Source organism: Dermochelys coriacea, chromosome 2 (assembly GCF_009764565.3).
Source record: "Dermochelys coriacea isolate rDerCor1 chromosome 2, rDerCor1.pri.v4, whole genome shotgun sequence".
NCBI lineage: Eukaryota > Metazoa > Chordata > Testudines > Dermochelyidae > Dermochelys > Dermochelys coriacea.
In genome coordinates, this window is record NC_050069.1 from 249,530,436 (window position 1) to 249,557,989 (window position 27,554).

The 27,554-nt window shown below is 40.3% G+C and overlaps 1 protein-coding gene and 1 long non-coding RNA gene across 41 annotated transcripts in view; both read right to left on the minus strand.

Moving 5' to 3' along the window:
- ZMYND11 (zinc finger MYND-type containing 11) overlaps positions 1–27,554 on the minus strand; it is a 160,593-nt gene that overhangs the window by 55,716 nt on the left and 77,323 nt on the right. For 24 of the 40 annotated variants that reach the window (XM_038390178.2, XM_043509612.1, XM_043509632.1 and 21 more), the window contains one exon: positions 24,284–24,424. In XM_038390178.2, the coding sequence (XP_038246106.1) occupies positions 24,284–24,399 (116 nt within the window). In that variant the 5' untranslated portion in view covers positions 24,400–24,424. Of the gene's footprint in view, positions 1–10,132; positions 10,210–18,951; positions 19,045–24,283; positions 24,425–27,554 lie in introns of those variants that run through there. The other 16 variants (XM_043509599.1, XM_043509611.1, XM_043509604.1 and 13 more) reach the window with 2 other exon arrangements.
- LOC122459048 lies at positions 5,202–7,641 on the minus strand. The gene is made up of 3 exons (XR_006279481.1): positions 6,778–7,641; positions 6,640–6,680; positions 5,202–5,441 (listed from the first exon to the last, which is right to left on the minus strand). It is a non-coding gene; the product is annotated as an uncharacterized LOC122459048 (long non-coding RNA).

Sequence of the window (27,554 nt, forward strand, 5' to 3'; positions counted from 1 at the left end):
CTTCAAGGTTAAGGTATACAGCTCAAGAATAAGAGTAGTATTGTGTTTCTGCACCAAAGTCAATAATCACTTAAACACAGAGGACAAGATCCTCAGCTACTATAAATCAGTGGAGCTCCACTGAGCCAATGGAGATATGTCAATTTTCAGCAGCTGAAGATCTGTCTGTGATGATACTGGACAGTAATGTTAAATACTGTGATCCAGGTCTCCAGAACACTATCATTAGCCCAGAATTACTTTATACAGAGGTATAAAGAGCTAAATGCTTTAAAACTGAGTTAAGGATAAATGTCAGTACTTGCTTCAGAAGGCAAATGTCAGGCAAGTGTCACGTACACAGTGGCCAGCCCAGTGGGTTGGTGTTTCATGATCTGCACTTCTATACTGCTGATGCCGGCTGCAGAGAGAACGCTGATGTTAGTGCATCGGTCTTCCCAGTTTATCCTGAGAACCCTCCTGAGGCAGCCCTGTTGGAACCACTTCAGCCGCTTGAGATGGCATCTATAGGTTACCCACACCCATAGAGAAGGGTGGGGATGACAACTGCCTTGTAAACAAAGATCTTGGTGCCTGTTTGCAGATCCCTATCATTGAAGACTTCTTTGAGTAGTCTTCCAAAGGATGTGCTGACACAGCGAATCCTGTATTCAGTTTCGGTGTCAATGCTGGCTGTTTGGGAGAGGTGGCTCCCAACGTATAGAAAATGATCCACCTTTTCCAGGGGTTCTCCAATGATGGCAATTTGTGGAGTACGAAGAGTAGTTTGTGCAGATGAGGGCTGGTAGAGTACCTTCTCTTTCCCAGGTGCAACAGGCACCTGCAGAAAGGTTTAGGGTACACCTGCACGTGTAAGAATGACAGTTATCTGCATATGAAAGGTCAATGATGCCAATTCTTGTGATCTTAGATTTCGTTTGGAGACGTCAGAGATTGAGGAGTTGACCATCCATACAATACTAAATCCCGATTTCATCAAGAAGATGATCACAGATGAGAATTAGGATCACAGCAAGATAAATGGAGAAGGGTGTTGGAGCAACTTGGAGTAATGACACAGCCTTGCTTGACACCAGTGTGAATGATGAATGGTTTGGTTTCTGAGCCATTGCACAGAATGGTGGCAGTCATCACAGAGTAGTCTGATGATGGAAATGAATTTCTGGGACAGTCAAACCTACACAGCACTTTCCATAGAGCATCACGATTGACAGAGTCAAAGGCCTTGGTTAGATCGATGAATGCCATGAACAGTTCCTGGTGTTGCTCTCTGCACTTCTCCTGAATCTGTCATGCCACAAAGATTGTGTCAGTTGCGGTCCTCTCTGATGGACCTCAACCTTGTCACGGTGGAGAGGCTTGCATGGGCTAAAGACCCTTGGAGCTACATCGTCCACAGCTTTCATATTCCTGATAGGTCCCTCTTGGCGAGCAGGTCTGAGGCAAGGCTCCTGACTAACCGTGGTCCAAACTTCACAAGATCCCAATGGTGGATCAGATGCATATAGAGGACCTTTTAGTACTCTGCGTCTGTGAGGACGGATGAGGGATGCAGCAGGAGGGAGGCCCCCTGTTTGTCTTGGATCTCCTTGCCACTGGGTCAGGGTTTTCCTCCAGTCAAGTCACGTGTGGTCACTGCCCATGCACCGGTCTCCCCACTTTGAAAGATTTCATGCGCAGGCCTCTACCAAAGGGCTCACACCCGCACAAAGTCCTGCACTGGGGAAGACAGGAGTGGCTGTAAAGACAGGAGCAGTGATTTCTGGGAATAGTCACAAATCTGCATGCAGGCGGCAGCTGTGCGACAGTCATCTTGTGCTTGGATGAGACAGAAGTACATTTCGGGCAGCAGTGGCTGTGACTGAGTAGGTCTTCTCACCCACCATAGGGAGGGGGATAGAAAAAGTGCCCCAAATATAGGCTGTCTCACACTTTTCTGATTGGATGGCCACATGTAGTGAAATTATTCAACTCCATGGCTGAAACAAGAGATACAAGACCATGAATTTCACCACCTGGAATGACCACACCCTTATGGACTCTCAGCACAGTGAATGCCCAGAAAGAAGAACTGCCATAACTGCCAGAAAAGTGGCAACATTGATATTGCAGCTCATTGGGGCGATGAGGGCCAATTAAAAAGGATGGAGGTGGCTACACCTTCTTTTGGAAAGGAAAGCCACCTGAAGAGAGACACATTCATGGGCTTCAGAGTAGCAGCCGTGTTAGTCTGTATTCGCAAAAAGAAAAGGAGTACTTGTGGCACCTTAGAGACTAACAAATTTATTAGAGCATAAGCTTTCGTGAGCTACAGCTCACTTCATCCTTGGCTTTGTCATCAAAAATAGCATCGCCAGTTGGCTTTTGGAGCTTCCCATGGGGATCAACGAGCATCTCATGACTCTTCGGCTCAAGCTCAGCAACAACTAATATGCCTCAGTCATCAGTGCATAAGCCCCAACACTTAATGAGGAGGAAGACAACAGTTTTATCGTACTCTCGATGCAGTCCTCAAAGCCACATCTAAGGCAGACAAACTGAAATCTCTGAAGAGGATCAATTCCAGAGTCGGATGGGACTCCCAACTGTGGAGTGGCACAATAGGCAAAGAAGGGGTGGCAAATGTAAACCCAATGATCTTCTCCTCCCCAGCAAATGTGTGGAGCATGACCTGCTCATCACAAATACCATCTTTAGGCAGAGTAACAAATTTAAGACCACCTGGAAACATCTTTGGTTCAAACACTGGCACCTCCATGACTATGTTATAGTCAGAACCCGAGATTACACCGATGTCCATATAACATGAACCATGAGAGGTATAGATCACTGTTGGACAGACCATCCATGAGTAAGATCAATCATGTACCTGCAGCTCGCTTCACCACACCACAAACACTCCAAAACTAAGCAAAAGCAGTATAACATCAAAGCACTTCACGATCAAGTCAGCTGCAAGACGTTCCAGCAATACCAGTCTGAGAAACTCTCTAACTTGCCTGATAACATCACTGACATTCAAGAGCACTGGGATCACCTTAAAAATGAATGTATTGAAACTATAGGATATTCCACTCATCAGCACCAGGACCGGTTTGATGAAACAAGGAAATCCTAGCATTAATTCAACAGAACTGCATTCTGTAACTGGCAAAATGAGTCCTGTAACCAACGAAAACATGAGGCTTATCACTGCTCAAAGCCGAAGTCCAAAGGAGGCTACATGACATCAAATATAAGCGGTAGCAAGAGAGGGCTTCTGAGGTCCAGGGTTTTGTAGATCAAGATGACATGATCAGCTTCTTTCAAGCAACAAAAGCTATATATTGGCCATCTCCAAAGGCCCAACCCCCTTACATTCCCAGGATGGCTCCACCCTCCTCAAGGACAATCCGGTCATTGAACAACGCTGGAAACAACACTTTGAGAGCCTACTACGCTGCAAATCCATGGTCTCTGAAGACACCATTGAGTCTATTCCACAATGCTCAGCAACAGAACACCTTGCTGATCCTCCACCTTTTGAGGAAGTCCAGTGTGCCATTATCCAGACAAAAAAATCACAAAACAACGGGCCCAGATGGCATCCCATCTGTGGTTTTTAAAACTGGTGGACCAATGCTCCAGCACAAACTTTGCCAACTCCTTGACAAAATCTGGACCTGCGAAGAAATTCCACGCCAACATTGTTATCATATTCAAGAAACGGGACAAATCTTTGTGCGGGAACTAGAGGTATTGTCCTCCTCTTCAGTGTAAGGAAGATCCTTGCCTGGATCTTATTAAACTGCCTTCTCCCCCTTGCTGAGGAACTCCTCCTCAAATCACAGTGTGGCTTCAGGCCATCCCAAGGCACTGGGTATCACACATTCCTGAATACCAAGCCCTGCTCTACCATGGACTCCCTGCATGGCTATGGGCAAGCCACTTCTCCCTCATTTTTTCCAGCTGTAAAAGGGGAATAACGAATCCTACCTCACAGAGGTTTTTTGATTAATTAACTAATATTCATATGGTGCTTTGAAGATCTAAAGCACTAGCAACTTCCAAGTTTTGTTGTTGTTTTTTTAAAGCATTCGTATAAAAGCATATGTGGCCATAGAAAATATTTTACTCAGAATTGTGGAAATACTAGTAGAAAAGTCTGGACAAAAAAATCCTTATTTATATCAAAGCATGTACAAATGTACATAAACATAAATTTAGAGAGATTATAAAGCAATACTTCAAGCTCTGGGTGGGAGTCCGGTCCTCTTCAGCTAGGACTAAAATATGCAGCCATGAGGAGTGGGATTTGAATCAGAAAAGATGATGGCTCTTGGACTGTCAAACATGACAGGCTGCTAGAAGATGAGAAGAACATTAGAAATGTGCAGAAGTGAAACACTATCCTTCACAAGCATGATGTTGGGAGTCTTAACTACTTCATCCAATCTATTACTGAGGCAAGGAGAAAATACTATTCAAATGCCTAATGCCCAAATGATATTAATAATCCTGGAAGTCAGATTCTTCTGCTGGCAATGGATGCACAGGAACAGCTGGCACTAAGAAGTTAGGAGATTAAGAAGGGAGATGAAGCAACCCCTGATTGCTGTTTTCAACAAAGAGCTGATTACCCTTAACTTGAGAGTTGAGGATATACTGGTCAGTTATGTTCTTGTCCAGTTCTCCATTCATCAACAGGTTGGGAAGCATAATACACACCCCAAAGTTGTTATGTAGTCAGCCCAGAGAAGTAAAGCAAATATGCTTTCAAATTGGTGAGAATACGACAGGTAGACAAAGTAAAATCCCCTAAATCACCAAACCGGCCCTAATAATTTAGGAGGTTCGAGCAACCCTTTTGAAATATAATTTATCTGTGCAAAGGGGAGTTAGTGCTAATCCTCACTAGATAAAATGAGTGTCTGTCTGATGTAAAGAGGAGGTTCATCCAGATAAACTGTCTGCTAAATTCCAAATTTAGCCAGATAGGGTTGCTGCCTTCAGGACAAAGAGAAAATAACAGAAATCTTACTTAGGCTGCTGCTCAATAGTACAGTATTTATAGCTCAGCTTTCTCAGTGTTTCTCCATCTGTAAACCGCACTGAGATTAGTATAGGAGAATATAGCAGGATTACAATATTTGCAATAAACGTTTAAGATTCTATAACAGATAATGTTTTCAATAACTGCAATGATCTTACCCTTTGCAGCCCTCTTTTTAGTAGACTTATGCGACATTTTGTCTGTCTTCTTGTGAGGGTGCTTCTCCTTACCCTCATTGTGCCTCTTTTTATAAGAGGCCTTGAGCCTGCTGGAGTGTTCCATCGGTGCCTGAGGGGCACTACTCGGAGGATCCAGTTAACATGGTGGGGAGCAGAAAGGCATCAGGTCCAACCAAGGCCTCCTGGAAAGCTTTGTTAGGTGCTTGGAAAGTCTGGACTCCCGGGTCTGCCTAATACAGGGAGATAATACAGTAGCAGATGTCACCTGTTGATGGGATGGGTGACTCCCCCAGGCAGTAAAGGCAGCTCATGCACAGGTTGCTTTCCAGGAAGACCTGAAGGCACCTGAGGCAAGGCTTGAAGTCTGGAACTTTGGGGATAAGTGCCCCACATTGGAGGGGCCCCACACCCAATGCCAGCTAACTAAACTATGACTATTAACACTAATTATAAAAACTACAAAGAATTAAAACTAATTAACTCTACAAGTTTTTACAGGAACAATGGATCTAGGAAGCTAGAAGACACGGACAAAGGGGGTTCCACCCTAGACTGCAAGTGGCAGAAAAGAAACTGGAGAAAGAGACAGTTTAATGCTGTCCCTTATGCCCTCAGTCTGCAGCACAAGAAGGCATGGGGTACTGGTGCAGACCAACAGACACTGCTACTGAAGAATTTTCAGACGCAGGCATGAAAAGCAAATGCACACCCACAGTGAATAACCATAGGGACCAGCATTCGAAGAAGAAAGGGCCAGCAGTCACAATACACACTACTTACTCCACTGTGCTGTACAAGACACAAAAGTGAAGAAAGGCCCTTCTCCAAAGAGCTTACAATCCATGGCCAAAATGCCGCAACTGGATCTAAGTAGACAGATTCTTGTCTCTGTGAGGAGCCCCCTTGAACACAGTGGGCACAGCATCTGCCTGTGCGGCCGCAATCAGAGGAACATGGCCTCCAAGACTCACACAGAGAAGACGTGACGTACAGCAATATTCAGAAGTGGAAGTTAACATGGACACTGAAATAAATGTTAATCTCATTTTTCCTGGCCATCATGTAAGAAATGAGGTTTTTGGAGTAATCTCAATAATCAGAAGGTGGATTATTATATTCTAGCAAGAGGTGTAATATTATAGATATTCTAGCAAGAGGTGCAACAGAAAGATCAAAACTAGACAAACGTAAGGACAGGAAATAACTGAGATACCACTGTGTGACAACTGGTGGTAAATGATGACTTTTTGGTGGTGAACACTGCATTTTGGTCTGTCTTTACAATATAGTTTGTTCTTTAAAGAAGCTGAGGCTCCACCCACTCTGCACCCCCATGTGTTGGAAGGGAAGTGACAGTCTTCTGGTGATAGTTCTCCACCCACTCAGGGTCTGGCAATGCAGTTAGCAAGGGAGGAGGGAGCTCCTTACCTTTCTCCGCTTCAGCGTGCCGTTAGGCTCACAATTGAGCCCTGAAAAAATAAGACAGGTCCTATTAAAGTCAGTTGAAAGAGTGCCATTATCTTCAATGGGAGTCGGACTGAGTCTCTAGATACTAGTGATACGTACCTAAAAATGTCTTAGATTCTAGGGACAGACCTTCATTTATATCTCAAATGAAAGCAATGGGAAGTGAAAGGGAAAATGGAACCTCTCCCAGAAATCCATGGAAAAATAATTTTCATACTAAAAGGAATAGCATAATACAACTGTTATTCAGTTTCTTATTCATATTCTTATTCCTATATTGTACACATCACTATGATATCAGGGGTCCTAGAATTGGGATGAGGAAAGGTAGTTTGCTTTAAATCCACCACCTTACAGGCATTTTCACAGAAGGTCCACAAGGATAAATTGAGCAGTTTTGTTAAGAATATATTGCCCAGTCCTAACGGAAGTAAAAATATAAGAGATGGACTGAAATCTTTTTTAAATAAATATGTTTAGATAATACTGTTTAAGAGCTTAAATCATTAAGACCCAAACTTGGGAATCAGTGGACAAGCCAGATAGCAAAGCTATTTCCTAGTGATCTCTGCAGAAGACTAGAACAGAAACAATCTCTCTCCTCCATGATGCTTGCAGTTGAGCTTCAAGGCACCCCATTCAAGAGATACTTACTTCCTGTGCAGATCCCCTCCACATATCCCACTCCCTCAGACAGCAGTACCACATCAGGGATCTGACTCTCACAAAATACATGGATAGACTTAGAAGTTGCAAATAAATACTTTCCAAAACAACATATTTGAAAATCATCCCTTTTTTCCTTATATATCAGGACCTGAATGCTAGACTGAGACTTGATGACATTGCACACATACAAAAAAGTACAGATAGCTGAATTCTTTATACTGTTCTACGAGTGTGATGGCAGAAAAAACTTCTTTCAGTTTGTTCTGTATTCTGTTTGGATTAAATTCAGCAAGTCCGTATAATACACTGGACAGTCTTGCTTTCATTAATTAAAGTCTAAAATTGAAGAAACTTAACTGCTTTTTCCAAAAATGAACTTTTTATACTTTAACAAACACAAGTATGGACATTACAGTTTACCTTCTTAGAAAAATATCATGGAAACTGTGATTGTCAAACTCCATACAATATTTACAAACATTACCCTTAAAAGTATTTAAATAGGACCTGGTCATTTGTTTTTAGTGTCTTAAGCAATGAACAAAAACATTGAGAATTATACTTTGCATAGTAACAAGTACTGTAGAAAGAATTTAAGATGAGTTTGCATTCATTAGCAAGTATCTACCAGAGAGAAGCACTGCTGTTTTCAATAACTGTTTGTTTGTACTGCCAGTGATGATAATCTTATCCACCAATCATAGTCATGCTCAGTTCATGCTCAGCAATTACTTCACATGCCATTCCAACGAAAAGCAGCCATCTCTGGCATGAAATGTGGAAATCATTCTGCAACACCAATACTGAACAATAGAGTGTTTAGGAGAGGAATTATCCAATGGAAACTGCAGGGGCAATCTAGATAGGCAGAAGCTATCAAATGGAACTTGGCAAGACACCTAATTCTTGCAAAAAGAATGGTGAGATCTTTAATTGTGTGGTTTACCATTGATATCTAATCCAAAGAAAATCACACCAGATTATTGCTCTTCATCTCTAGCTCCTTTGCTCTGCTTCCTAGGTGCAAACAACTTTCCTAGGTGGACAACTTCCCCACCAAAGTATTTGCGGATTTCTCCAGAATGGCACTAGCACACCAAGTTACAACATCCATTGTCCCCCTCGCCCCTCCCGCACCAGAAAGGGTGTATTTTGGGACTTGGCGAGGGCATGGCTGGAGTGCCCTTGTGCTCCATCAATCCTTGCCTGTGTAATGGCCCTCCACCCTAGGTCCTGCATCAATCTTAATTCAACTAGACTGAGGACCTCACATGTCATCTGTATCAATTTAATGTCCCATAATACCTGGCTGGGCATTGGTTTCAATACAGACGTAACAGAATTGCACTCTTCTCTGTAAGTCACCAATACCACTGCATACAGAACCTAGGTTTTCCTGTGATGTTTTTCATTAAGCGGCTAAGCTAATGTGATTCAACAAGATCACTGTCCAATGTCATTTGGCTGCAAATACGGACTGTATAAAGAAAACATGAATGGAAAAGTATCTTAATTTATAAATGTTAAATGCCGGGATGATATTTTAACCAGGGCTATTAACAATTTAAGACTTTTAAGTCTTTAGCACCCACATTAACTGCAACCAGTTTCTTCACATCACCTTCCAGCAGGGGATCACAATCTCTCTCCTCCTACTGGTACTCAAATAAATTTCTCCCATGCCTGTTTCCATCTCCCTTAGGATCAAAGGTAGATTTATTTTTCTCAGAGGTGTCTGAAAGTGACTGTTAATAGGAACAGTTGACACAACCAATCCTAGGCATTTTACATTTTATGTTGCTTAGGACAGAACATAAAGATGAAATCACAAACAAAATTAATGTTAAGCAGAACATAAACCAGCTAGACTAAAGCATTATTAAAAGTGTAGCTGTCTAGACTCTAAATCAAATTACGGGGAATACTGATTAAACAAGATGAAACATTTCCATCATAGAAAGATCTTTGTGCTGGCCAGCTGATGCCAGCCTATCAGTGTTCTTCAGAGGTCCCGCAAGATGTGAGAGTTCAGCTTAATTACTCCCTTCTCTCATAGTCTTATGTGTCTCTGTGAGTCCAGATGTTAAGAATCTTCATTAGTATGTTGAATATTGCCTCACTCTTTAATCCAGACATTAATATAAATTTAATCCACCATAATTTTGTGCAAAGTTACAATGCAAAATTGATTAGACTTAATATCACTTTTTTCAGACAGTTTTTAAATTTTTCTTCTACTAATTTGCACTGATTTATAGCTCGGCATTTCAAAGGCCTTTCAAATGTTCAATCTGAGTGAGTCATATACACAAATAATATTAAAACTATCAAAATAAAAAACAATTAATCAGTTAATCAAAGACTAACACTCTGGTGCCTATAAATATACTTATTTGCAATGCATTTCTATGCGTTTACATATAAAATGAAGAAATATTATAAATTACTAATTTGAAATTTTACCTTGGTATCAGATTTTTGTACAAATGACCAATTTCTTATATATTTATATATTCTTATATAGAGAGTTTTCTTATATATTTCTTTGCTTTATGAGTGTAGTGATCTTTAAACTAACTAACTGAATGCTCACAAAAGCGTAAAGGACATTTTTGTTCTTCCTAGGGTGGTCTAATACTGAATATTTACAAGACTTAGGGCTTCTAGTTTCAACATGTGTATGTACAAAGTTTAGTCTACTATAAAAACAGTGCTAGGAGAACAGGAAAAACATTTTCTGAGCCAAAGGCACCAACTACAATATTATCAATTTCATGCAGCTTACCTTAGGAAAAATAAAGTAATGAAGGAAAGGGGATTGATTTAACAAGATCAGAGAAAAACAGGACCTTATTCTTGTCTCTGTAACAGAAAGAGTTCATGACTGTTAAAGAGAGATTCAAACACAGGGTTTTCCTTAGGCTTGGTCTACACTACCAACTTATGTTGGTATAACTACTGTCTTAACCCCCAGCATAGACAGTGCTATGTCGACGGGAATAGTGCTCACGTCAACATAACTCCCGCCTCTCAGGGAGATGGAGTACCTACACTGACAAGAGAATCTCTCCTGCTGGTGTAGGTAGTGTCTTCACTAAGCGCTGCAGTGCTGTTAAGTGTAGACTAGCCCTTAGTATCATCTCTTCATTGTGTGTTTCTGTGATTGGGCAATAATGTTCTGGTTCTCTCTGTGTAATGCTCACATCACACACCTTTGTTGAACTGTACAGAACACAGAAGTGCTTTTTACACTATGTGTTATGGAAAATACTTCATGATACTATTTCACCTTCCCTTTCCACCTGCCAAAATTTCAGATTTCCTTAACTTGCTTCATCACCTTACCTATTCTGTCAGGTTGGAATTCACCATGGTTTGATATGAAATACTAGATTTTGGAAGAGCTCCCTTTCAACAACTGATATATGCCTTTCTGCTGCTATGGTTAAAAATACACCAAGAAGAACAGTAAAGAAAGGTAAGAGAAACGATCTAATAACACCAGGCAGAAGTAAACTAATGCAATAATTGTACTATATTCCTCTGGTTAGCAAGATACCTTATCTCAAACAGCAGTTTTCAGAAAAACCTACTCATAATCAATAGTAAGATAAAAGACATTTTGAGAAGGACAATCTGACAAAGGAAAAGAATCTGAAATAGCAACAAAATGATAATTTCAGTCAAAAAATTTCAGACACAGGTAACAGGATTACCTGGTCATAAATTCAAAGATAATCTGCTTTCTTAATCATTGTTATTACTTTCTATTGTTGATGTATAAGTAATGAGTTCTGATATGAAGAATGCTAGGGAGATTTACATTTTCATCAAAGCCAGAGATGCCATCAGCAGTGACAGTCAGATTTTCTAAATGGTTTCTGATCCTGAAGCAAGCACACAGTAAGCAAACCAGATGATGTGGTTTAAGTGAGATCATCTTAAATTTTGAAGCACTATCTTGTCATTCCATTATATATGCTCATTCATCCCATTTTGAGGCCATTCCCTACCAGTTCAGTCTGCTTGTCCCTCAGCTTGCTTAATCAGCACTCCTAGCTACTACTCTGACTCCTAGAAATGTGCCTTCTGGGGAAACTCAGCCCAGGAACTGGACAGCTCAACAAAAGGAGATCTGTCGCTGTTAATTGTCTTTAGCGTGTGGAGAAACTTCCTAGAATGATATTCAGAGAACACCTCCCCCACCCCCACTTTCAGAGCTAATTATGGAATGGGAGGGGCACAATCTAAAACTGCAGCTGACTCAACCTCATCTTGGTAATCAGAAAATCTCAAGTCAATAGAGTAGAATTTCGTATCTGGTAATTCTTCTCTGTGATATCATCCCATCAGGTACACTCTGTCATGTACCTGACTAACAAACAGAGTACGCATAGAAGGACAGAGTTTTGACACCCTCTATAGGATTAATGCCTCCCCTCTTCTCAGGCTACATCTACACTACAGCCAAGATCGACGCTCTGAGATTGATCCACCGGCGGTCGATTTAGTGGGTCTAGTGAACACCCGCCAATTTAACAGCAGATCGCTCTTCAGTCGACCCCTGTACTCTACCCCCAACAAGAAGAGTAAGGTAAGTCGACAGGAGAGTTTCTCCCATTGACCCCCCCATGGTGTAGACCCCACAGTAACACGAACTAAGTTACACTGACTCCAGCTACATTATTCACGTAGTTGGAGTTGCATAGCATAGGTCGACTTACCGTGGTAGTGTAGACACAGCCTCAGAGATTCAACTGAGCTGTAACTTAAATCAAAATAGAACTTAACAAAAACAGCCCCACAGAACCAAAACAGATCTGATAAGGTCAAGGTGGGTATCTACATCAGTAGAAGTGAACCACAGAAAAGAGTTACCACACAAGAAATTCTTCTTTCAATGACTTGGTTGTAAGATCAGTATAGACTGATATCATCCTTCAGTCAACAGTCAGAAAGGAGTTACCACACAAGAAATACAGACTGATATCTGTATTTCTTTGCAAGATGCAGAATGATATCATCTGAGCAACATATCCCCAACCAAAAGGCAAAGAAACACAGAGAGGAAATCAACATGCTAAGTGCTATACAGAGTCATCAGGGTAGTAGGATTGAGACAACCCAATTCTGTCTCCTGTCATTAAAAATTCAACAAAAAAAAGACAGATTCAACTAACAAACTGATGGAACTGGAAAGGAACTTTACTGAAACCATAGGCTTCCATCGCTCACTGCCTGGGGCAGTCCACAACAGCCCTGGCCAAATTAACTTTATATCAAAGTGAGGGGAGGCCTCCTACCTTGTTGTTCTCTGCAAACATTGGGCCATTGAACCCTTTTCAGGATCTTCAACTAGGATGATGGAGTTTTGCGATTTTCCATATTCAATGGAATGGTGGAGGTAAATATTACTACCTGAAAGGGGGTTTCAAAGAGGATGGCTCTAGACTGTTCTCAATGGTAGCAGATGACAGAACGAGGAGTAATGGTCTCAAGTTGCAATGGGGGAGGTTTAGATTGGATATTAGGAAAAACTTTTTCACTAAGAGGGTGGTGAAACACTGGAATGCGTTACCTAGGGAGGTGGTAGAATCTCTTTCCTTAGAGGTTTTTAAGGTCAGGCTTGACAAAGCCCTGGCTAGGATGATTTAACTGGGACTTGGTCCTGCTTTGAGCAGGGGGTTGGACTAGATGACCTTCTGGGGTCCCTTCCAACCCTGATATTCTATGATTCTATGATTCTATGATTAATAGCCCTCTACATACCAAAGAAAAGCATAGCTTCTCTATCTGCACTCTAGCACTCTGGGCAATGGCGCAGCTTCACAGATAAAGGAAAGGGTACAAAGAAGAGCAACAAAAATGATTAACGGTATGGAACAGCTTCCATATGAGGAAAGATTAAAAAGACTGGACTATTCAACTTGGAAAAGAGATGACTAAGGGGGGATATGATAAAATCATGAATGGTGTGAGAAAGTGAACAGAGAACTGTTACCCACCCCTTCACATAACATAAGAACCAGGGATCACCCAATGAAATTAATAGACAGAAGTTTTAAAACAAACATAAGAACAGCCATACTGGGTCAAATAATGGTCCATCTAGTCCAGTATCCTGTCTTCCGACAGTGGCCAATGCCAGATGCTTCAGAGGGAATGAACAGAATAGGTAATCATCAAGTGATCCACCCATCACGCATTCCCAGCTTCTGGCAAACAGAAGCTAGAGACACTTCAGAGCATGGTTTTGCATTCCTGCCCATCCTGGATAATAGCCATTGATGGACCTATCCTCCATGAACTTATCTTGTTATTTTTGGACCCTGTTATAGTCTTGGCCTTCATAATATCCTCTGTCAAAGAGTTCCATAGGGTGACTGTGCATTGTGTGAAGAAATACTTCCCTTTGTTTGTTTTAAACCTGCTGCCTAATAATTATGTGTTATGAGGAGTAAATAACACTTCCTTATTTACCTTCTCCACACCAGTCATGATTTTATAGACCTCTATCATATACCCCGTACTCATCTCTTTTCCAAGCTGAAAAGTCCAACTTTTATTAATCTCTCCTCATATGGAAGCTGTTCCATACCCCTAATCATTTTGTTGCCCTTTTCTATACCATTTCCAATTCCAATATTTTTTGAGATAGGGCGAACATATCTGCACGCAGTATTCAAGATGTGGGCATACCATGGATTTATATAGACACAATATGATATTTTCTGTCTTATTATCTATCCCTTTCCTAATGATTCCCAACATTCTGTTAGCTTTTTTGACTGCCACTGCACATTGAGCTGGAAGTACATAAGTAAGTACTTTACGCAACACACAGTTAACCTGTGGAACTTATTACGCGGCGAAGCTGTGAAGGCAAAAACTATAACTGGATTAAAAAAAATTAAATAAGCTCATGGAGGATAAGTCCATCAATAGTTATTAGCCAAGGTGGTCAGGGATGCAACCCCATGCTCTGCGTGTCCCTAAGCCTGTGACTGCCAGATGGTAGGACTCGATGACAGTGAATGGATCACTTGATAATTTCCCTATTCTGTTCATTCCCTCTGAAGCATCTGGCATTGGCCACTGTTGGAAGACAGGATACTGGATTAGACGAACCATTATGGCTGTTCTTATGGGAAGGAGATTAGGGTAAGGCCCACAGCTATTGGGTTTGAAGCAGGAATTAATGCAGGGCAGTCCTATGGCCTATGTTATGCATGAGGTCAGACTAGATGATCAGTTATGGCCTTAAAAATTAGTCTACTTTATTAGAGAAATACAAGGAAAGACCAGTGAGAGAGCAGCCAGCTTCACTATTTCACAGGCCAGGAGATTCCTTCCAAAGGACCACCGCCTTCCAGGATGTTAGGGGAAGGATGACAGAGTTGAAAAGCTCAAAGGAAGTAAATTGTGTGAGCCCAACACTAATTTTGGCTCCAGTGTGGGAAAGCAGAACTGGCCTGGGGAGAAACAGACAGCAGCTTCAGAAAACCAAGACACCAAGGGAGAAGCACAGAGCACATGATGTCAGTACCTGCGCCCTGGCAGGCCAGGCCTGTATCACATCATCCCTTGAAAAAGCTCAGAATAAAGGGAAAGAAACATTCTTAGCCTGCTCACCGCATCTCAGCTTGATGTAGAGAAAACTGCCCACGGCCTCTTTTCTTCTGGGCAACAGCAAGATGTAGACAACCTGGTGTAAAAGACCAAGCTCCTAGAACATCACTTGGTCAGCAGCCACAATGAGAGACTGGTTGATCTGGGAGAGGTGAAGGTCTTTTGTGACACAAGACAGGAGAAAAAGGTTAGAAGGACTGGTGATCCTAAAGTCACCAGTTACAAATCCACAAAACTACACTCTACATGGCCAGTTGAGCAGGTGTGCTTTGTCTTGCAAAGGAACCTCAGGTTGGTAGAGAGGGTGATGTAGGGGAATACACATACTAGGATGAAACTCCATTAACTGGAGATGTTGCCCTGTGCTACTGTCCTTGGGTCTTGACTACACAACATAAGTTTGTTGTTTTCTGGGTTTTCCTGACCAAAATACATCTCTGATTGCCAGGACCAAATCTCTAGATCAGAGATGGAAGGGGCAAGCCTTTTCCCTTAGAATCCATTCGCTGGGATGCATTTTGGCTGAGTCAATAGGCTGCTGGATTCGGCTATTTCAGTATTTGTGGAGTGCTGAGGGGAAAAGAATTGTTGTAGGGCCTCCTGTACCTATTTTACTCTTTGAGCATTATAATCAGTTGACTTAGGCAACTACTGCTATGTTTTCAATATAAAGGAAAATATGATAATGAAAACAAAACTGATGTAAGATTACCAGAGCCATTTTCACCGTTTGAAACTCTAGGGCACTGATGCCTTTGACTATTTCACCTGTTTTGTTGTCTAGTGTTCCTGCTCAGAAACTCAGTGATCAGTTACCTTCCTCCAAGACGTGACTTCCTACTTCTCGAGATATAAACAGAAGCCCTAGAACTGGCTATTTTTTGCACAATGAAGTACGTTGTCCTGCCTTTGACTTAGTATCTGATACTGGTTATGCCTGTTCTTGTGTGACATTTGAGTCAGTCCATCTGAACATTATAGCCCTATGATGCTAAGTCCTTGTCTGGTTAAAAATAGTCTTTGGTTATCACTGGAATATAACTCCACTGATTCAAAATTCTCCCAGCTGGGGGAAAACGAACTGGCACAAGTCCTGACTCTCTGAACGTTTTCTCAGGAAGGAATGACATTTTGGAAGCTGACGACTTGCCTAATCAGATAGTTCTGGAGAGATACTCTGGGGGGAGTCTTGAGGTCCTGGTTCAAGCACTAAAGTCATATCTACATTTGAACATCCCAGTATTTTGAAACATGGACCATAAAAACAAGGAGAACAGTGTGTGGCCTGCTCCAACCAACAGTCTGGAAGTTCTACTGGCAGCTGCTGCAGGATGCAGGCCCACGGCGACAAGGAAAAGAAATGCCCAGATTTTTTATTATTTTTGAAGGTCAGGGGAGGGTCTGAGTATGACTTAGTCTAGCTTCTGCAGAAATCCAATGTAGGCACACATGAGCTGGGCTTATCATGTCTTCTTCCTTGTACTTCCCTATGATTTCCATCGTGAGGGGCTTCATCCGATGCATCCCCCTAAGAGTCTTCAGATATCATACGCCCCCCAAGTTTCCTTCCCCGAATATTCCCCTGAGTGGACGAGGAGGTGTGGTTAAACACCATAGAGGTCTATGGGTGATTCAGCTGCAGCCATGGGAGCAATAACTGCCTCTCTGTATGGTCTCAGAATAAATACAGATTGGGAAGAAAGATTCATTGAGAGAGACCTTGAAGGTGCTGCTGCCAGTGAAGAGTGCAGGTCTTTTTTTGCTGGCTCCATGGCTAGCTTTCCAAGCTAAGGGAAATTTAAAAAAACAAAAAAAAAAAAAAAAAAAAAAACTGAGGTATTGTAAAAAAATAAAATAAATAAATAAATATAGGCCCAAGTGCACACACAGCCCAAGTAAAAGAAGACCCTCAAAGAGGGTTCAGCTAAAAAGAATAAGCAGCATGTGATCCTGCCAGTAGAACGAGCAGTCTGCTTTGTTCCGGCTTAATTCTTCAGAAGTAGGAAGTAAAGTGAATCTATTCAGAGACAAGGCAGGAAGGAGCTGACTCAGGAGTGTGCCAGTGTTCTGTGCTCTCACTAGTTTTCACACATCTGACTGATGAGTGACTATTCATCAGTTTGCACCACTGGCAACTAAGTTACAGAACTATAAGTGATGCAGCAGTGTATGTTAAACCTATTACTGTTTACATAATTAGAGGTCAGCATAATGAACAAGATAGCTTTATAACAATCAATTGTACTGGTGAAAACGTTTGGAGCCAGAACACTAACATTAGAGCTAGTTTAATAGTTCAAACAGACAAATAATAGTGCAGAGGTCTACAGAGCTTGTATCTATGCTGCATGCAATTTATGAAATGTATATATCTTAATACTGATGAAATTGAGGATTTAATTATATTTAGCTTTGCAGGTCACTGTAAATAAAATCAATTGTTAGGGTAAAGCTTCAAAGTGTATGTTCTTGAAATATCAGTATTTGTAACAGGCCAGATTCAACCAACCTTATACTGAATAGTACACCTCACTACTCAAGATGCATTTAGTGAACTTTATAATAATTGTATTAATACAAGTTGCCTAAATCTCAAATGTGCTCACCACCCACAGATTTCAATGAAGTCAACTGGAGCTGCGGGTGCTCAGCATTTCTGATAGTCATTTATATTTAAGTATATGAATATGAAATTAGGTATCTAACTTTAGGCCACCTAAATTTGAAAATGATAGTGCAAAAGAACTATTTTTTTAAAGGACTTCATACTTATTTACACAAAAAAAGTATTTTTCTAGATCCCAAATGTTGGCAAAGTACTTTCTCACCAATGCTACTGAATATGAAAAGTAATTCATACCACAGGTTATTTGAAAAACATTGTTTATAACAATAATTATCTAATATAATGTAATACAACTTTATTCTGTACAGTATCTTTTATACCAATTGCATCCCACAACACTTTACTGAGAGAGATAATAGAATTACCAAGGTAAATCATACATAGTAGTAGAGGGAAAGAGAAACACAGAGTTATAGGCAAGGGAGAAAAAGATATATTTTCTGTTTAGATTTGATATGAAATGAAGTTCTTCACATAAATCTTGACGATACTAATTTTGAAACTAGAACAAGTATTGGTTACAAAATCAAATCTTAGAGAAACACTAGAACTACCTCTTCTGATATCATACATTTTACTAAATATAACTGGATGCATAACTGACTCTCTGAATTCTGTAAATGTAGGAACCATAAGAGATTAATAAATAACCATAAATTGCTAGTCCGGATTCACAATAGCTTGAGAGAAACAGAGAAAAACACTTGATTAAGTCTTATGAGCCCAATTAATTGTGAGGGAAATATAAAGAAGGTGCTGCAAAAGACCTTAGAAAATCTAGAAAGAACACGTGTCTGCACAGAAGTATTTCTCAACCAGCTGTGTGTCTATGAGAATCAATATTTCATTCTAGTGATTTAAATATGCATGATTTTTTTCTTTTCTCTCAAGTAGACATCTAACTATTCCCATATACATCATTCTGTGTTAAAACCATCTCAGGATTATTTTGTAAGACTTCTGAAACAATAATTCTCCCACCTCAAAGTTAAGAAATGTACAAATATTATTTGTATCGTTTAATGTAAATTTAAATCTAAGTATAAATTCACAAACATCCAATTTTATCAAGGAGAGCTGATATTTTCCCTAAAGTATGAGTGAATTTAGGGCTAATGACAATGAGGGAATAAAAGCACTAGCTCGAGACAAATATAATACAAGCAGATCCTATGCAACAACCCCAACTGCTTTGCCAATGAATCTCAAACCTGTTTACTGTTCCAGTCCTAGATTTCTCTTCAGTAAGGAATGCCAATGCTGCCAAATTATGTGGTGGTTTTGAAATGTACACATGTAGGGACTAAGATGGGGCCAAACTTATTTTCGCTTATGATTTTAGTTAGTACCTGAACTGCGATCTCCAGACGTGAAAGCCTAGTGCATTGTAACCCACTGTAATTCCTTTTTTCAGGTTACCCCAATTCCAAAACTGATGGAAGCTAAAGGAGTGAGAAAAAACTGAGGAAGGAAAAGCACAAATATCATTCTTGCTGCACGTACAAATGTGGACAATAAGTCAAAGCTCTGTTATCATGACAGAAGCCGTTCTCAGCTACTGTTTAGAGCATCATCAATCCCAGTGATACTCATCTATATAGCTGACAGATTAGGGTCAAACTATCCTAATGTTAGGACTAGACAGGACATATTTTTGGATAACAAAGTGATATTTATGAAATAATATGTCAGTGTAGGACTTCCAGTCCATTCCTATTAACATTTATAATTTTCACAAGTTAGCACTTGTCTATGTGATAATTTAGTCCATAACAGAGGGGTGTGAATTTTATTAAGCACTAGAGTGTTGTGCACTAACTGTTCCATGAGAACTCTGCTGGCATGCACTAAAAGTGCATATTTATGTAGTTCCATTTCAAACCGTACTATGTTAATGCACACTAGGGAACTTTTAATGCATGCCAGCAGGGTCCACATGGGCAAACTACTGTGTGACACAAAAACTGCACACTAAAATTTATACACACACCCCCTGTTATGGACTAAAGCACCATGGGAACAAACCCATACAAAATATTACAAAATATCAAGCACCAAATCCTCAACTTGTGTAAGATGTCGTAGCTCAGCTGAAGTCAAGGGGCCTCTGACAATTTAAACCAGCTGAGGATCTGCTCCAATTGTTATATTTTACATTTAAATAAAAGTTTTATTATCCTTAAGGAAAACAGTCTAACCAAAACCCCAACGCACTGAACTGTATATACAGATGAGATGTGACATCCATTCTTTCATGTTTTTTAACACTATTTTAAAAAGGTGACTACTGTACAATCCTTATTACTAATTCCCCAGAACTTGGTACATTGCTATTTATTGTTACCCTTTGCTCACAGACTTTTAGCTAATTTCAATCCATGGTACTGTGCTTATATCCAATGAATTTGAATTAAATATCCAAATAAGCTACAGTTCCTTGTTAAATCACTACATGCTTTATTAAAACGTAAACAGAACAGCTATTGAATTCCCTTCATCTTCTGATTTTTTAAAATTTATATATTTTTAACAAGCCATCAAGATTGTCTATCATGATAGACAAGCTTGGGAGGTGGTAGAATCACCATCCTTAGAGGTTTTTAAGGCGCGGCTTGACAAAGCCTTGGCTGGCATGATTTATTTGCTGTTAGTCCTGCTTTGAGCAGGGGATTGGACTAGAGGACCTCCTGAGGTCTCTTCCAACCCTAATCTTCTATGATTCTATGATATTGTCCCTTACAGACGCATGCTGTTCACACTTTGCTTTTCTGTTATTTAAGTATTTATATTGCACTCTAATTACTAACATATTTTATCCCTGAATTTTCCTCCCATTTGAAGTTGAATTTAGGTTTTTGTTTCCTGATACCTCCTCCAGTTATCAATGACTTTTCAAAAAGAATGGCCAGAAGTTCAGTAAGTTAATTAGCTAATTCCCTAAAGGCCCTGATTTGTGTATGCATATTTTCCAAGTGATTCTTTTCCTCCATTTTACAGCAATAAATGACAGTTTTCAATTACTTTCTAATTGTACATTTTCTTTTTCTTTATTTTTCCTCATCAATTTTAAAGAGCAGTTCAACGGAATCATACTTGATTTAGTCCATTAATTAATGGGCCTCTTTTCTCTATAGAGTTTCCCAATACATATTAAAAAGTCCTTTCCTTCCCTCTCCTCCTCCCACCGCATTTTCCTTGCAAGTCTTGGCTAGTTCTGTAGATTCTCCTTTGGTTCTCTCATGTTCCAACTTCCAATTCTTTCATCTTCAGATATTTGACGAATTCCTTATAAAACCACACTGACTTTTTCTTGCTTTCTATATTTTATATTTCAGTGGAATTGTAATCTCTTACATCTTAATTATGATGTCTGCTAGTATGCCAGTTTTTTCCACATTCATGGATTTTCATACTTTCATGTGAGATGGTTTCTTAATTCCCCAAAATGTATTTTCTAAGATCCAGTACCATTTATATTGCTGTTTTCCATGAATCCACTTTTGAATTAGTGTAGCTCATTATAATTAACATTGAGCCCCCTTTTCATATTCTCAATCAATTCCTCTCTGTTGGTAAAAAGTAGATTCAGGATGGTGTCTCCACATTCCAGATCATGAGTGTAATGGGGTATACCTGGCTCTTCATGGCCTCCTGCTGAAGGCTCTACAGTCCTATTATGCCCTGCTGCAGGAAGGAGCAGTGGAGGTGGGTCCTCCAGGCTTGCCTAGATGGGGCCTCATGGAAGCAGCCAATCAGAGTTCAGCAGGCTCAGATAAAAGGAGCTGTAGGGCCTGACAAGCTCAGTTCTAGAACTCTTCTCTTCGTAGCTTGAGTGGCTGCACTTACTTAAGATGGGAGATAGTTCTGTTGGACATTTGCTCCCCTGGAAGGAATCCATTTTTGACTGTATGCCTTGAGCTACTGGAGACCTGCCCAGCAAGGATGGGGGCCAGGAGTGGGGAAAAGATTGAAGTACCATACCCAGCTGCTAGGAGGCACTTGAAGTGAGTGCCCCCCCTGTTACAATGAGTATGTCCTCTTTCTAACTTAGGAACTTTTTCTTGGTCCATATTTCTCAACCAATGTATGACTGAGTACACTGTTTTGAGAGTAACAGATATTCACATAAACTGATCCTTTATTTTCTGTGTCCTTTTCCAAGAATATTTCACATCACTGTGACTCTCAATTATTGTATTGTCTAGTCTTGTAAATATTTGTGATGTGCAAAGTCACCCCTCTAACAAATCCCATAGTTAACATTGTCAACAGTGTTAACATCCTACTTGTGAGAATCATCCCCCCCAAGTTCTAGTTGTGCACACCAAGTCATATTATCCATCACTTAGCATCACTTGTAACTTACTTTGCTTATTAGCCACATTTGCATTTGCGCACAGACACCAGTGTACACTTATTAAGCAACAGCTCCACTATTATTTTACTTGAGTAAATGAGCCTTGAACCCAGGAAGCTGTTATCACCTAAGCCATTCAGTTCTCATCACAGAGAGAGCATTCTAATATTTCATAAGGCTTTGGGATTCATGTCTATAGAACATACTTTGTCATTCATCTCATTAGTCTCCAGCATCACTTTTCTTCTTCCTTCACTAGCACTTTGCACTGGAAGGATCTTTAAGACATTTATCTGTGTGTGTGTGTGTCCTGTTTTGAGTTCTCTTCTCAAGACTATAAAGTTGATAGAATTGAGGACAAATTTCTCTTCAGTCTTGTGTCGCCAATACTCATCTGGACTGATATTTTAACATTCGCAAACTTTTTCACACAACCCTTTACCTTTGACACATCTTTACCTTGGCACCAATAGGCAACACACCATCCATACTCTTTCTGGATTACAAAAAAGCCCAGGCCATGGTCTTCTCCATTAAGCTATTAAGATTGCTTGACTCTTCTTCTTCTTTTCTGATGACTCACCTTCAGTGGCTTTCTTGTGCTCACTGAGCGGGTTACCAACTGTACCTCGTTTCTTTTTAGCCTGACCATCCTCCAGTTTGTTAACAGCAGAATCTCTATTGCTGGTTTCTACACTAAATGGCCCCTGACTGGTTTCCATTCCTTTTGGCCAAATGTTTCCATCATACTTCCTCCACATCAATAATTTGGCATGGTGTGTATCTAGATAGCACCCTCATGACTTCTCTAATTCAGCATCTCATATTTCTGACAAGTCATCTTGTGCTGAATGGAAGCCAGTTTGCACTTCATAAACATATAGAGTATTTGGTTATATTCCCGACCTTGTCACTGAGTTACTATGTGGCCTGGTGTAAGTCACTTGACATCTCTCTAAATGTGTATAGTGATACTACTTGTGTATTAGAGATGTTCTGAGGCTTGATTAAGTAATGCTTGTAAAACCCTGAGACTCTCCGATTGAAATGAGCTGGAAAAGTCAAATTCCCCATGTATATGGTCTTCTCCATCAGGCTAACCTGGCTCGTTTGGTAGAATTTTCATGTCTCAGTAGGTGCTTCTTATTTTAATGATGCATTTCTCTGTTAAAACTTATAGGAACTAGGCACAGTACTATCACTCCCTCAGGATTTCATCTGTTTGCTTTCATGTTATTTGTTGTTTACTACATTCACTGGCTTTATAACCCTAGAGATGCTTTCCAACGCCTACACAGAACTTCCAAACCATGTCAATTAAACAGATCACCAACCTGTAGTTTGTTTTCACTTATCTTACCTGTACTGTTTAAAACTCTTCCCTCTGTTAGTTAATTTCAATGAAGTCACATTCAGGTGGTCCCTTAAAACTCCAGATATGCCCTTTTTAGATTTTAGAATTATAGTTTATTCAAGTTATGCACCTTTTAAAAGTTATTCATATAGATATCTTTTCAGTATATGCTGTGTATGTGTAGGTCTAAAAATTCCGGTAATAGAGCGAAACCAGGGCACACAAAACCCCAATCTTTGATTGCACTGATTGGCCCATCTTATTCAAAATTAATATTATATTAATGTTGTGGGGTTTTGTTCGCCCCCCAAATTATAAACTCTACAGGGCAGAGATCTAATACATTTTGGGTGCTACCACAAAATACATAATAGTAACATTAGCAGCAAACAACATTCTAGTTCAGTGGTTCTCAACCAGCGGCTCACTTGCGGCCCAATCACACAGCTGCTGCCCATGTGACTTCCTCAAGGCCAAACAGGTACATATTGTGTGGATGTGGCCCACATAATTTGGTTCCTATATGGTAATATAATCTCAGTGAGGTCAGGGGCTTTTTTAAATAAAAAGGTTATCCTCTCAGTTCCAAAATAATTCAGCTTTTATAAGACTATTTACAAATATTTTTATTCTCATTTTCTGCTTCACTTTCTATAGCTAGTATTTCCCCTCTGATCACAGACTAATGAATACGCAGAAGTCTACCAATGTTGCTTCTATTTTGTCTATGAATTTATGATGAAGTGAACAAATATTGAATAGGCCCTTCGTCAGATTTAATACCTCAGTATTGGACTTAAAGAGACTCAGTTTTCAACATTTTTTGTTAATTTAACAATTAATAAAACAATACTGAATGTAATCATTTCACAAGCTCTAACAAGGTTGACTATTGTGTTTTTTTCAAGGCTTACATAACTAACATTCTCTCTTTGCCCCTTATCATCTTTTATTATAAAATGCAACTTACTTTGTAATACGATCAATATTAGCAATTTGCTTCTGGTTCCGGATTATTTCAATAGCTGCCCAAAGATGCTGGATAGCTTTTGTATCTGCCTGTCGTCTTTTCGTTAAGCGTGCCATGACCTGTTTGCTTGTTTAGCTGCAGCTGATAAAAAAAGAAAAAAATATCATGAATTATGAAATGGATTACATGATTATCTTGCATAAAATAATTTTATCAGAGAAATGTTATGAATCTATAGCAACCCAATTTGTATATTGCAGTATGTTTTGTGTTCAGACAGCTCCATAGACCATAAACTGTGTTTCTAATACAAGTTTCGTTGGCAGGTTCTTTTACATTAAAGATTCCAAAGAAACATGAAATTGAGTAGTGAAATGACTAAACCAACAGGAAATAGATGGAATTAGCCGTCTCAAACTGCTCATGAAAAATCAATTGGCTCATAATCAACCTCACTGGTCTCCTATCTACCTGAAAAGGGTAAAATTCACTCTGGCCTGGGGTCTGTATGGGCCCCTTGCATTATTTTAAGCCTTTAACACAGCGGCTTTAATGGTGCTTGAGTGGAGCACAGAGCATTATTGAAAGCCTGCAGCAGTAGGGTGAATTTTATCCAAAGTTAATATGAAAACACAGTTTCTCCTTGTCCTTCTTGTACATTTCTGTCACTAATATGGATTTTAAAATCCCAACTCTCTGTTTAGAAAGTAAAAGCATATTTTGAAAGATAGTAGACTAAAAAAATAATTGGAACAAGATATTTTCCACTATACACTAAAACCAACAGAAACAGAGCACTTGCGATGCCATTTGCTCATCTAACCAACCATGAGCAGTAACATAACAAGCAGCTGGCTTTGTTTACAATTTTTCCAAAAGCTGCAGGCAATGAGGTACAGATAATCTGTAAATCGCCTACAGAACAGAATCCCCTTCTCAAAAAGATTAATGATGCATATTGACCACTAAATAACTTTCTTCCAGTGCCACCACTTACTGAATGAGAAATAACTGATTGATGGCTGCTACTAACAGATACATAATTTATTTTTGAGCTCAGTATCCTAAAAATGAACTCAGTGATACATAACTAGAATACTTATAAATGGGAGACAAGCATCTCTAAAATCTTTAGCATCTCTAAAAGAATATATAAAATGCAAAAAATTACCATAATATCAGGACAATGTTAAAGATGAGTATTCAGGCATAAAAATTCCAAAATTCTAAAATTAAAGGGACCTGATAATTCTGTAACTTGTGATAGGGTGGCCAATTTTCTAATTGCACAAATATAAACATCCATGCCACGCCATGCCCCCACTCACTCTCAGACCCCCTCCCGCTCTCCCCTACCCTCACTTACTTTCACTGGGCTGGGGCAGGTGGTTGGGATGCAGGAGAGGGTGAGGGCTCCAGCTGGGGATGTGGGCTCCAGGAAGGGGCCAGAAATGAGGGGTTTAGGGTGTGGGAGGGGGCTCCAGGCTGGGGTTGTGGTGTGTGGGCGGGTGCGAGCTCCGGCTGGGGGTATGGGCTCTGGGGTGCGTCTGGGGATGAGGAAGGGGCTCTGGGCTGGGGCTGAGGGGTTTGGAGTGCTGGAGGGAGCTCAGTGCTGGGGCAGGGGTTTCGGGGTGTGAGGTCTGGGAGGGAGTTTGGATGTGGGAGGGAGCTCAGTGCTGGGGCAGGGAGTTGGGGTGCAGGAGGGGTTGGAGTGTGTGGGTTTCAGCTGGGCAGCGCTTACCTCAAGCAGCTCCCGGTCGGTGGCACAGCGGGGCTAAGGCAGGTTCCCAGAAGTGTCTAGCATGTCCAGCCCCTAGGCAAAAATGCAGCCAGGCAGCTCTGCACGGTGCATGCTGCCCGCGCCCACAGACACTGACCCCGCAGCTCACATTGACTGTGGTTCCCAGCCAATGGGAGTTGTGGAACTGGCGCTTGGAGCAGAGCCAGTGTGCAGAGCCTCCCTGTGCCTAGGGGCCACACGAACATGTCGCCACTTCCGGGAGCTGCGCGGAGCAAGTGCAGGCAGGGAGCCTGCCTTAGCCCTGCTGCGCCGCCGACCAGACATTTAACGGCCCAGCCAGCAGTGCCTTTTTGACCAGGCATGCACATAACTCCCACTGAAGTGAATGAGACCCGTATGCATTTATCTGACAGGATAATCAGAGAGACCAGATTTCAAATCCAGTGTTAACTCAGCCACATTGTGTATCCTGCACTGTACATGTAATAGCAAATATATATTAAGATTACAATGAGTTCCTGATTTCTCATCCTTATCTTGAAATTTTATACTTAGTATCTCCATTTTTAAAAAGTGTCTGTAAGGACAATATACATGCAACGAATTGCACAGCCATATCATTAAGGTATACTATAACTTTGGCTACCTAACATGCAAGGATTGTGAAAAAAAAAATTATTTTGTTTTTTCCCAGGGAAGAAAAAGAAAAAAAATCCATTGACCTTTTTCAAGATTTTCACTTCTTGTGCTTTGATTTTGCTCTGAAGCATTTTTATGATCATAACATATATTTGAAAGTCTTTGATACTGAAAATATATGAATGAAAATCATCCTAAGATGATGAGAACATTACGGTTCTTGTTATACTTATTAGGAAATACGAAGCATGTTATAGAACTCTCTAGGAGCCAAGAGAGGAAGTGGAATGGGTGAACTCATTGTGGGCTGTGTAGGGGGCATTATTAATGGATATAATCAAATATAAGTGGAACTGCTGAAGGGGCTTGGTTGACTAGAATCTAAAAATGGCTGGTGGCCAGGGCATTTAATATTTCTAAATAAAGCTAAGTCATATTATTTCTCATTCTGTCTTTAGTTTATGACCTTTTTTAATTTAAAAGAAGACATGGCAAAATGCAAAAGACTTACAGAAAAGCAGACAAGGGGAGATTTACAAAGTGCAGTTAGACCAATTCCCAATTGTACTATTGACAGTCTCACCCTAGAACATTTAGAGGGAAGAAAGTTGGAGGATAGAGGGGTCATCTTCCTTAGAAGGAAAAACAGAACTTATTTCATTCTGAATCCAGAAGAGGAGCAGGAAATATGAAAGAGGGGGTGTAAACTAAGATTGACAAAGGTCAACAAAAAGCTTGCATTTACTGTGTTTCTCAAAAGAAGAGGACATTTGAAATAAAAAGCAATAAGGTTATAAAAGAAACATAAGATTAACCTCTGGAACGTAATGCCATGGGGTAATAATTATTGAAAAATAGCTGAGTAAAATCCAAAACCAGATCAGACACATG